Raw genomic sequence first — 11,955 nt, 5'->3', positions numbered from 1 at the left:
TTTCACGATGTGAGACTCCCTTCATTGTTTCTCAATCTCCACCCTACTTTTTAGTTCACAAAAACAAAACAAAACAAAACAAGCAAACAAACAAAAAAAACCACCCATAGTTTTAACTCCTTTTACTTTAAAATTTACATCCAGATAGATATTCTGTAAATATGTAATTAAATTTCTTCTCCTCCTCCCTCTTAAACCTCCCTCCTTTCTGATATTAATTTGACTATTTAACCATCCTTAGAAGGACACAGAAAGAAAGAGGGAAGCTTCTTTCTGCCCGTAACTGATTAGATGTCTGTTTGGGGTGAGCAGCAGGCAGTGACCCACTCAGAGGAGCATTGCATATGCCAGAGTGAGGGAAGCTCTGGCTTAATTTATCTCTTTTCCTTTTTCTTTCACCATTAGATAAAAAAATAGATTAAAATCCATTCTTATGCATCAATTATGCTAAGAATTTTAAGCCCTTAATGAAAAAAATCGCAACTAAAATTAGTATCAATATAACTTAATATTCAATTATAATCTTATCCAGAGGAAAAAAATCAACATCAAATTTTTATGATTCCTGTCCCCCTGAGGAAATAACTTTATGCTTCCTGATTAGAGCTCACAAAATATAGCATTTATTCTGTATATGTGAGTGCTTTTAGTTGAGTTTAAAAAAACTTAGAGAAATTCTATCTGGGATAGCATGTTTAAGCAGACATTATTACTTGTATCTTATAACAGAGTCAAGACTTCATATTTCAGATTTTCTTTCTCTTTGTCAACTTTCTTGAGATCAACACTTAAAGTTTCTATATCTCTACTTCTGTACAGAAGATTCTTAGGTAAATGCTCCATTTGTTATCTGAAATCTCTCACTGCAAATATATATCTGTATATTTTTTAATTTCTTTTAAAAATATTTTATTTATTTATTCCCTTTTGTTGCCCTTGTTTTATTTTTGTAGTTATTATTACTGTTATTGATGTCATTGTTGTTGGATAGGACAGAGAGAAATGGAGAGAGGAGGGGAAGACAGAGAGAGGGAGAGAAAGACAGACACCTGCAGACCTGCTTTACCACCTGTGAAGCGACTCCCCTGCAGATGGGGAGCCAGGGTCTCAAACCGGGGTCCTTACGCCAGTCCTTGTGCTTTGTGCCACTTTGAGCTTAACCCACTGCACAACCATTTGATTCCCTATTTTTAATTCCTATATTAAAAGAAACACAATTAAAATTTGAATATATAAAATCATACTTGTAAGTACCCTTATGCTATGATTTTTTTAATTCTTATATCAAGAACAAATAATTACTTAATTTTAATTAAAATTCACCTCTGCTTCTTTCTTTTGATTAGCCAAAGAAGTGAAGAAAAGTTCAGTTAACTTTTATGTCTTCCATAAAATTAGTAATGTTCATTAAAATATGCAAATTTATCTCAACAAAATATTTATTGATTCATGAGAGAAGAAAAAAACCCATTTGAGGGCAACTTGTGGCCTCATGCATGTATGTTCTGTGCTCAAACTGATGTGCTACCTGCCTAGCCACAGTGAAAGCAGACTCATTTATTGTGGGAAAATTATGTAGTTGCTCCAGTGAATCTGTGAGTTTTGTCTTTACATTGAAGTTTAAGCAAGTCTCTTCTTTCCTCCTGGATATGTATTAATTTTTGACTGATGGGATTATGTGCAGGCAACACTGGAGATTGCTTTGTTTAAATGGGGGGGGGGTACACTGGGGTCAAAGGAAGCATAACAATTGTATAAGATTTTCAACTTGAGACTCCAAGAGCCCAGATTCATGGAAGATGTCTTTAAAATATATGCGGAAAAGAGTTCTGCCAATATTTTCCTCTAAGTATCTAATAGTTTCTGGTCTAACATCCAAGTCCTTGATCACTTGGAATTTACTCTTGTATTTGGTGAAATATAGTGGTCCAGTTTCATTCCTCTGCATGTTTCAACCCATTTTTTCCAACACCATTTGTTGAAGAGACTCTGCTTTCCCCATTGAATAGTCTAGGCAACTTTGTCAAAGATTAGATGTCCATATGTGTGGGGAGCTTACTTCTGGGCTCTCAATTCTATTGCACTGGCCAGTGTGTCTATTTATATTCCAGTACCAATCAGTTTTGATGACAGTGGCCCTATAATACAATTTGAGACTGGTAGTATGATGCCTCCAGTTCTGTTCTTTCTTCTCAAGATTATTTTGGCAATTCTAGGTCTTTTCTGGTTCCAGATAAACATTTGTAGCATTTGTTCTAGTCTCCTAAAAAAAATGTGGTTGGGATCTTAATGGGGCCAAGAGCCCAGATTCAATCCACATCACCACCATTAACCAAAATAGCATAAACTATGCTCTGGAAAGCAAGTAAACAACAACAAAAATACTCTTTCACTTAGGGGTATACTGACCACTAATGCTCCATTTTTGTTTTAGACTTCTTTGAATCTATCCATGACAAAAATGCCTAGAAATGTGTGTGTGATTTTTATCAAATGTGCCCTTGAACATGTTTGGGAATATCATGCAATATTGTTTTTATACTTCAAGTACTTTATTGGGCTTTATTTTAAGCTGTTTTAAATACCAGAATAATTATTCCCCTAAACTTCTAGTTGGTTGAAGTAGGACTGAATTGGAAAGACAGACATGGCTGACTATTCTCATAGCTTAAGATTTATGTAATCAGATGCATAATCCTTTGGTTGTTAAAACTCCAGCTTCCAAGGACTAATTATAGGGAACACAGCTCATCAGAGAGAGAACGTGAGAAGATGCTGTGTAGTGTGTGTTCTATATCACCAATGTGACATTTATTCTCTTTGGAATCTGTCTCCCGATAATTGTTCTTCAGAATTTGTTGCCTGAGGACTTATGGGAAGATTTTCGTTAATAGAAATACAATTATATTTTATTCACAGTATTCTAACTTTCAGGGGATTTAATGACAAATCTGTTTCCATTATGAGAGGAAAGTTGAGTATGTACTGGGATTTAAATAAAACATTAAAAAAAAAAGAAGAATGTAATGTATAGGGATAAGTTGTTGAATGAAGAAGAAAATAATGTAGTCATGTTTTAATGTTTTAATCTGTGTGTGTGTGTGTGTGTGTGTGTGTGTGTAGTGGTGGTGGTGGTGGTGGGGTGTCTTGAGAAAGGACTTTTTTCAGGGAGGGGGGAATTGTTCCTTCCTCCAGGGGCTGGAGCCTCTGAGAGCAGCCCAGACCTAGACCTGCAAAAGACACTGGCCAGGAAATACTGAGGTACAGTTTCACTTAGATACTTGGGTAGTTTGTCTGCTGTTACATATACAAGTAGTAATACCTTTATGAAAATTGACATTTGATTTCTTGCTTTTAAGTTGTAACTTGTTTGTGTTAACTTCAAGTTCTAAGGTCTTCCCAAGATACAGGGAGACTTTTCCAAGATGCATCACTTTGGCATGTGGCTTATTTAAACTGAGATCAACTTGGATCCTGCAGCCACATAAGAAACTTTTTCCATTCCCTTCATTACAGAGAAGAATGAGAATTAAAATGTCTAAGCCCTATTTGGGGTTTCTTGTTAGAAATAGTCTTTCCACTGGAGAAAAACTATGATTGCAGGCCTTCTTGTCTTTGTCATAGAAGTCACCCTCCTTTCTCCTGGAAACTCCAGGATTTTCACTTCTCAGATCAGTATATACATTTGTGTTTGACCTCAGAAATTTCAGAATCCTCGTATCTATATATATTCCACATAATAGGTAGTAAAGAATTCTTTTTTCTTTTTCTTCTACTAGTTTGTTTAGTTTGATTACTTGTACTTCCAAGAAGAACTTTAGGAGATTGGGGGAGGGGGTTCCTCTCTATCTCTACAGTGTTTTGTGTAAACTCTGATACACACACACACACACACACACACACACACACACACACACATTCAATTGTTGGGTTTGAGTCGTAGCTATGAAAGTGTGCCATGTGTTACAGTGCAACCGTCATCTGGGCTGAGTTCAGAACTCCAGCAACACATTTACTTGATCCAGTGCCATCTTGACTGTCATCTTGACATATGTTTTCTTATTTAGCTTTGAGATTATGCCCAAGTACTGACTCTGAACTATGGTCAAACATGAGGACACTGAGGCGTGCATGTGCTAAGCAGCTGACGGGGGTCTCCATATGGAGACCAGCTTACAAGGCAAGTCTGTAGTCAGCACAGTCTTGTGTACTCAGCAAGTTTCTGCCCTCTGTAGGGGTTTCAAACCTATAATTTCATAATCACTCTCTGACTGGCTATGATCCTATTTTACAAACAAGGAAACTACTATTCAAGGAGCCAGCTGGAGACTGGTGAAAGCTGGAGTCATATTTACCATCTGCCAGTGCTCAGCTTTGGGCATTCCTTTTTGTCTCTTTACCTCTCCTCATGGCTACCGGTGGGTTGGTGGGGAGGGGGACCCCCACTTGCTCTGAACCTTCTGTAGTAGACTGTAGTGTTTAGTATTTTGTACTGCAGGAAACATTTCTCCAGAGTCCTAATCTTTTCCACACTGGGGCTTATCTCTGACCTATTCTTAATGCCTGCACAAGTAATTTACTGACACCGTTGTTTTCAGTTTTGTTGGTATCAATTATTCAGGTGTCGGCTTATCTGTTTTAAATGGATTCACTTTGACAGTTGGGTTTCCATGGGGAGACAACTTTTCCTCCTACAGCAGGCCCGAGGCCCTGTGGAAAGGGGGTTCGAGATCAGACTGTTTGGCAACTATGCTGGATTAATGTGTGACTCTGAACCAATTCATTAACCTCTTTGAGGTCCAGTCTGCCTATTTGTTTATTGAACGTAGGGCTTTGTGCCTGGTATATAGGCAGTTTAAAAAGGATTAGACCTGTGCTGTGTGAAATGAGTCTCAAAAGGAACACGTATGGCTCAACTGATGCCCACTCACCTATAACTTTTGGAAGAGAAAGGAACAGGTATCTGGCTTTATACTGAAGGCAATTTTGTGATGCTCAAAAGCTTACTAGGACGAGGCAGAAAGTGGAGAGACAGTGCATTACACTTGCATGCTTGAAGCCTCAGAGATTCCAGGATCAATCCCCAGTAGCACTATATGCTAAAATTGCATGAAGTCCTTGGTTCAGTGGCTGACATCAAATACACCAAGACTGAACAATTCTCTAGCTTCTTCTTCATCTCTCATAAAATCAAATGTGAAGAAAACTAAAAATTAGATATAAAATATTAAGATGCACGAAATGTAGTGGACACCAGAAAAGTGTCTGACCAGTGAATAAAGGCCACTGTACTTACTGCCTGTGACTTTTTTTTTCAAGTTTCCAAATGTTCTGAGTCAACATGACCCTCAATTAGCAGAGAATACTGATTGGGGGGTGTATAGGGGGTATCCTGATATTTACAGAGGTGGAGAGAACTATACAGTTGGGATTGAGACTGTGTACTTTCATCAGCTTCTTAGCTTCCCAGTACTTCTACTTGGTGGGCACAGCAAACTATTGTTTTTCTGTTTTCTCTTTATTTCTTTCCTTCTCCTTCTCCTTCTCCTTCTCCTTCTCTTTCTCCTTCTCCTCTTTCCCCTTTCCCTCCCCTTCCCCTCCCCTCCCCCTCCTCCTCCTCCTTCTTCTTCTCTCCTCCTCATCCTCCTCCTCCTCCTTCTTCTTCTTCCTTTTTTTTTGTTTTGTTTGGTTTTGTTCATCTCTGGTTTATGGTAGTGCGGGGAATTGAATTTAGGACTTTGGAGCCTCAGGCATGAGAGTCTCTTTGCATAACCATTATGCTATCTACCCTCTATCCACAAACTATTGTTTTTCAAACAATTTTTTGTCCCTGTTTGTTTCTATACTCATTGCAAAAAAAGTAAAAGAAAAAGAAAGAAAGGAGTTGTAAGAAAAAATACCTTTTCTTCTTTGCTTTTAGACAACTTTTCTTTCATATTCTCCATCCCTTTGGGTAGCACAAAGATGCCTGGAGACTATTTTCAAAGTCTCAGCACATTTGCCTTCTGTTTGGTCTCAGTGTTAGGAAAGTATTGATACTTGTGGTACCGTTTTCATATCTGCATTTCCATTTGCTGGTATCTTGTATAGGATGTAGAGAAAACCACTTAATAGGCATTTGGCTTCTAAATCATTAATATTGAAATACTTCTCTCTCCAAGGGTCTCCCGATTCTATCTTTGGGTAACTGTTTTCCTTTATATTGTTAAATAGCAAACATTTGACTATTGAATAGTTAATTTTACCTAATTGGCTTTATTAAATGATTCAGGAATCAGAGAGCATCCCACCTAGCAAGTAAAAGAGAACTCAGAAATGATATACAAAATGAAAACTTTTTTTTCTTTGCCCCCCAAGGTTATGGCTATCAGCGCTATGAATCCATTGTCCACTGTTCCCAGTGGCCATTTTTTTCCTTTTTTTAAAATTAGATAAGACAGAAATTGAGAGGAGATGGGGAGAAGAGTGAGGGAGATAAAGATAGACAACTGCAGACCTGTTTCACTGCTCCATTGATATAATTTTTTTTAACCATACCTACTGGAGAAAAAAATCGTTTCATCAATTCACTTAATTCATCAATCAAATCTATTCAATTCACCTACTTAGTATAAGGTTGCTTCTGTGATAATGCTTTAAGTAAAATATCTAGTGCCAGGATGCCTGTTTATGATTTTCTATACCTGCTGATCAAAATTTTCAAATGTATTAGGAGCATGCATAATAAAATGCTGACACTAGCTGATATAGGGCCGTTCTAATTTTTTTCTAATTTAATTGGGTATAATTTGATACATAGCATTGCGCAAGCTTGAAGTACACAGTGTGATTAATCCACACACATGTTTGTTGCAGAATGGTCACCCCGGTAAGGTTCATTAGAGTGTTTCTAATGACAATGGAGAAAACACAAATAATCTTCTTTGCAACAGTTTTCAATAAATATTTTCTTCAACCTGATAACTTTTCCCTTCGTTTCTCCTTTACAATTAAAAAAAAAGATTTTTAATTCATATGAATGGTGAATACTCAATTCAATGGTGAATACTAAGACATCATTAGGCTCTGAAAGTCTGCCTCCTCAAACTTGTTCTTTGATCTGCTCTGTTACTGAGAGGGAAAAAAACCCCGCAAGGGAAAAGAACAGAGTTGTGGATCCCAAATGACCTCACCACCATCTTCCAGAGAGAGGGGTTTCAGGTTATCTGCGCTCTGACTTGAACTTCCACGCGCGGCCGCCAGGGGCGCCCGGGGCTCGCTCGGCGTCCACACCCGGGGCGGGAGCGGGGGGCGAGGGTGGGTGTGGCCGCAGGTGGGAGCGAGCCGAGCGAGGCGCGGGTCCGTGTAGCGCGCGAGTTGGGAGCTTTGGCCACAGTGAGAGGGAGGAAACGCGAAGCCCCCAGCGCTTGAGAGCCTTGGCTTTCGGGGTGTGTGTGGGGGAGCACCCTGGTAAATGTGAACATGGACCCTGTTGGCGGAGCCCTTCTCAAGATGCTCTTTCTTTTGTCTGCTCAGTCCTGGAGCACAGTAGTAGCGGGGGATACTTGTGAGTACAAATCTTGCAAAACTTATGACGACAACTTAAGAGTTTGTGGGTTTTATTAGTACTATTATTTTTACTAATTGATATGTACAGATGGGGTCATTGTCAAGTTTCTGGAAATTGGGTATTTAAAAGCACCGCGAAGTGCCAGTGCTAAAAAGAGATGGTGTTTATGGTGTTCTCTTTTCTTGTCAAGTCTAAAATGCTTAGAAGGCATGCTTTGACTTTTTGTCTGCAAACTGAGCCCTCTGCCCTTGCTTTAAATATTCACTGAGAAACCTCAAGTTATAGTAATACCTAAAATTAACATGAGAAAAGAAATGCAGAGAGGGAACGGCTAGAAAATTGCCTGAGGCACGCCAGTGTGGTCATTTATTCCCCCGCCCCCAGTATAATTGCATTTTGGAGGATGCTATCAGGAAGGGAAATTGCTGGTGGACCAGGCTGGGTCCTGCATTAGCGTGGCTGTTTGCAGTTGGCGCTCTGCGGAATCCGCAGACCAGAACTCAGCTGCTGGTGCTGGCTCCGCAGTAAAGCCCACCTGGCTACCTGGCTATTTGAGGTAGTGCAGAGTCCGCAAAAGGTAGATGGTTTCTGCTCAAGAACACACACAAGCTGCTATTTAGGGCTTTCCTTCTTTCTTTCTTTCTTTCTTTTTTTTTTTTTTTTTTTTTTTTACAAATGTCCAATCTTGCATGTGGCGATTTGTTCTGTTTCTGATTTTGCTCTCCCTTTTTGGTTAGTTTAGTTAAGTTGATTTAAATGACCCCAACTCATTTGAACCTACAAATAAAATTTAAAAAGTTTTAAAAGTTTTATTCAGATTGAATTCTCTATCACAGGGCTTTTTCTTTCCTTGAGGAATTTTAAGAGACTCTCTCTGGTCCTGTCTAACCACCCCACCCCCTTCCTTTCACTGTAACATTTATTATTATCTTTAGTCTGGTTGTGGGGAGAGGAGCTACGATTAGCTAATGTGCTTTTAAAGAAAATGCTAGTAGGTATGTTCAGAACTCATCTTGCTGTCTGCTATCCCGATAAAGCTTTTGGGGGCTCAATTCTGTCTTTTCCAAGAAGACTTCCTTTAAGTGAAAAACATTCTAATAAAATGGCCTTTCGTCTATTCTGCCATGTGAGCCTTGATCTATGATGATTTTGTGGTGCTTCATTTTTTATTAACTCATTTAACTCCATATTATGTGAGTAGCTCCTAAAAATCAGCCTGTCTCCTTTGAACACAGTCTACCTGTGTTTCAGACACAATTTGATTGCATTTTGTGAGATTATGTCCATGGACTAATTAAAATGGGATCTTTACATAAGATCTAATCCTCTGGTCCTGCAACAGAGCATTTTCACTTTGCTAAGAGATTAAAAAACGACTAAGGCTAAATGATTTGCTTGTGAAAACTGTAGAATAATTTCACTTACTACACTGAAGCACCATTAAAAAGTCACTGGAGGTCACTCTTAGTTAAAGGAAATGTGGTTTCAAAAACGTTTTCCCTCAAGAGGAACACAGTGGCAGGCTTCTTGTTTCCTGGTAGGCTTATAGAATATTAGTATAATGAGTTTTGGTATTTCACTGGTTTCTGTTTGTGTTTTATTTCCTGAAATCAAGGAGGTAACTTGGTATTTTATACTGAACAGCTTTAAAGTTTGACATGTTCTGACTGAGGTACTACTCTGGAGAGTACCATTCAAATCTGAAAGGGATAATTTCTACACTCAGTCCCTCTGGGACTATGACTGATTCTTCAAAAGTCTATGTTGGTTTTCACTCTTTAACCTCTATTTATTTAGATTATTTGGTCTCTTATTAAAAGTTAAATTAAGTACTTTTGTAAAATTTCTTTCTTTCTTTTTTTGTTTCTTTCTTCCTTTCTCTCTTTCCTTGTTTCTTTTACCCCTGGGGTTATTGCTGGGGCTCAGTGCCAGCACTATGAATCCACCATTCCTGGTTGACATTTTTTTCCCTCTCTATTTTATTGGATAGTACAGGAAGAAATTAAGAGGGGAGGGAGAGACAGGGGAGGAGAAACATGCAGATCTGCTTCACCACTTGTGAATTGTCTCCCCCTGCAGGTTGGGCGCAGGGTCTCAAGCCCGTCCTTGAGCATAGTGACATGTGTGCTAAACCAGGTGGGCCACTGCCTGGCACACCCTCCCCCCAATTGCATTTAGTAAAGGTTTTATTAATGAGAGATAAAAAGAACCACAGCATCATTCTGGTGCATGCCATGCTGAGAATAAAGCTTGGGGACCTCATGCTTGAGATCTCAATGCTATATACACTGTAGCCCCATCCCATCATTTGTTAACACATTAGGAAGAATAAACAAACAAAACGGCTTAGGTCCTAAAGCTAGAGTTCTCTGTTACCACAAAGATGACTATCTATAATTCTTCATGCATCCAGTATACATTTCAGTGATTCAGTAGATTGAAAGATCCATAGTGTTTGCACAAATTGCATCTGATCATTTCTTAGTGCTCTCATTTTTAAAGTATCATTGAAGCAGAACTAGTTTCATTAGGATCTAGATTCAGGAGGGGCGGACCACCGTGGTGCAGCCCTGTAAGCGCACTCATTACCATTCTTGAGGACCCTGCCCCCCCCACCTGTAGGAGGAAAGCTTCAGAGCGACAAAGCGGGCCTGCAGGAATCTCTTTCTTTCTCTGCATCTATCTCTCCCTCCTTTCTCCATTTCTATCTGTCCTACCAAATAAATAATAATAGTAATTATAAAAAAAGGAGAGGAAAAAAAGGAAAGGAAAGGAAAAATGACTACCTGGAATAGTGGACTTCTCTCCTGTGGGCACTGAACCAAGCCCCAGCAATACCCCTTGTGGCAATAAAAATAAATAAATAAATAAATAAATAAATAAATAAAAGATAAATATCTGGATTCACTTATTTGACCAACTTGATTTTTCTCTTCTAGGAAGAATTTCTGTGTATATATACAAATAAAAGATAATCCGTGTATTTGAAATCTGTCATGACTGAGTCAGGAGACAGGCGTCTTTTTCTGTCTTACTCCACCAGTTGAGAAATTGCTCTTGGGCTTTGCCAATAAGTTGGTTTTTAGACTAGAATAGGAAATCAGCAGCAGCATTATTCATGCTCCTCCCAACACCCATGAAGTACTTTAATTGTTGTTCTTAATTATTTTTATTTTATTTTCTGGAGCACTACTGAGTTCTTTCTGGCTTACGGTGGTGCTGGGGATTGAACTTGAGGCCTCAGAGCCTCAAACATGAAAGACTATTTGCTTAATCATTACTCTATCTCCCCTGCCCAAGAAGTGCTTTAAGAATTAAAATAATCCTTTCAGATGAGATGGCAAGCCTAAGACAAATAATTTTTGAATACTAATAAGAAACTTTAAAAGTATATGCTTTAAATGGGATAATGATTCTTTTCCAGTGGACCCAGTTTTGCTCTCTATAATAGATGACAATGTTCTATCTGTCAACTAGAGGATCATCTTAGGTGAGGTATTGTCATCAGGCTTCTTCTCAAGGAATGGGCAGCATTCACAATAATTGACATTTCAGTCAATAGTGAAATTTTCTTTAATCAGTGAGGAATTTTAATATCAAGAGAATTCTGTACAGGGAGGAGTATGTTTTCAATGATCAAGAATAAGGACTTTAAAAAAAAAAATTCACCTTATCTGTCTTTTGAAGATAGAACACATTGAAGAAGCTACATCAGTGGCCTGATATATTCAAAGTGTGAACACCTACTTGGTCTGCCTTTCAAAACTTTGTCCTTTTTATTATTCATATGAGTGTTACTGTATGGAACTGTCCTCTTGAATGAAATTCAGGAGGAAAGTGTGAATATAGGTTCTAAGTATAGACTCCTGTCTTCTAGAAGTTATTGTATAGATAAGAATGTGTTACTTCACTCTCTATCAGCAGTAACCATGGGAAGAAGGCACTAGATTTCTGCTTTAAAATGATCTTTCTTTATAATTTCAAAACCAAAAGGATGAAGAAATTGTTGTAGCAGCAGAGAGAAACCCCACCCTCCCCTCCATTCATCTGATTCTTCTCAGGCTCGTTGAACAAGCAAATTAACATTACATAAATTAGTAAAAGGGGAAAAACAAACTTCATTACATGCACATAGAGAATTCACACGATTAGAGATTCTAAAGTAAATGAGGGAAATGAAGATACTTACTCTGATCATAAAAATGAATAGGGCCATAGGACTTAGGAGAGAGGAGAAGGACTCACATAAAAAAAAAGGGGGTGAAGCGTCGTATGGTGACCAAATTCTCAAAACTGAAGAGTTTCCTTTTGTTTCTTTCTCTAGTCAATTACACATTTTCCCTGACACATAGACAGTTTTTTTCCCATAGAAAGGTTATTTTTTTGTAGATAACACAAAACTCATA

The 11,955-nt window shown here is 38.4% G+C and overlaps 1 protein-coding gene across 1 annotated transcript in view; it reads left to right on the top strand.

Annotated features, from left to right (window-relative positions):
- Positions 1–7,323: 7,323 nt before the first annotated feature.
- LOC103128953 (contactin-associated protein-like 3) overlaps positions 7,324–11,955 on the top strand; it is a 180,214-nt gene continuing 175,582 nt past the window's right edge. The window contains exon 1 of the mRNA XM_016184982.2: positions 7,324–7,546. Coding sequence (XP_016040468.2) covers positions 7,462–7,546 — 85 coding nt within the window. The 5' untranslated portion in view covers positions 7,324–7,461. The remainder of the gene's footprint in view (positions 7,547–11,955) is intronic.

Source organism: Erinaceus europaeus, chromosome 10 (genome assembly GCF_950295315.1).
Source record: "Erinaceus europaeus chromosome 10, mEriEur2.1, whole genome shotgun sequence".
NCBI classification, from domain to species: Eukaryota; Metazoa; Chordata; class Mammalia; order Eulipotyphla; family Erinaceidae; genus Erinaceus; species Erinaceus europaeus.
This window is presented reverse-complemented; position numbering and strand designations above follow the sequence as displayed.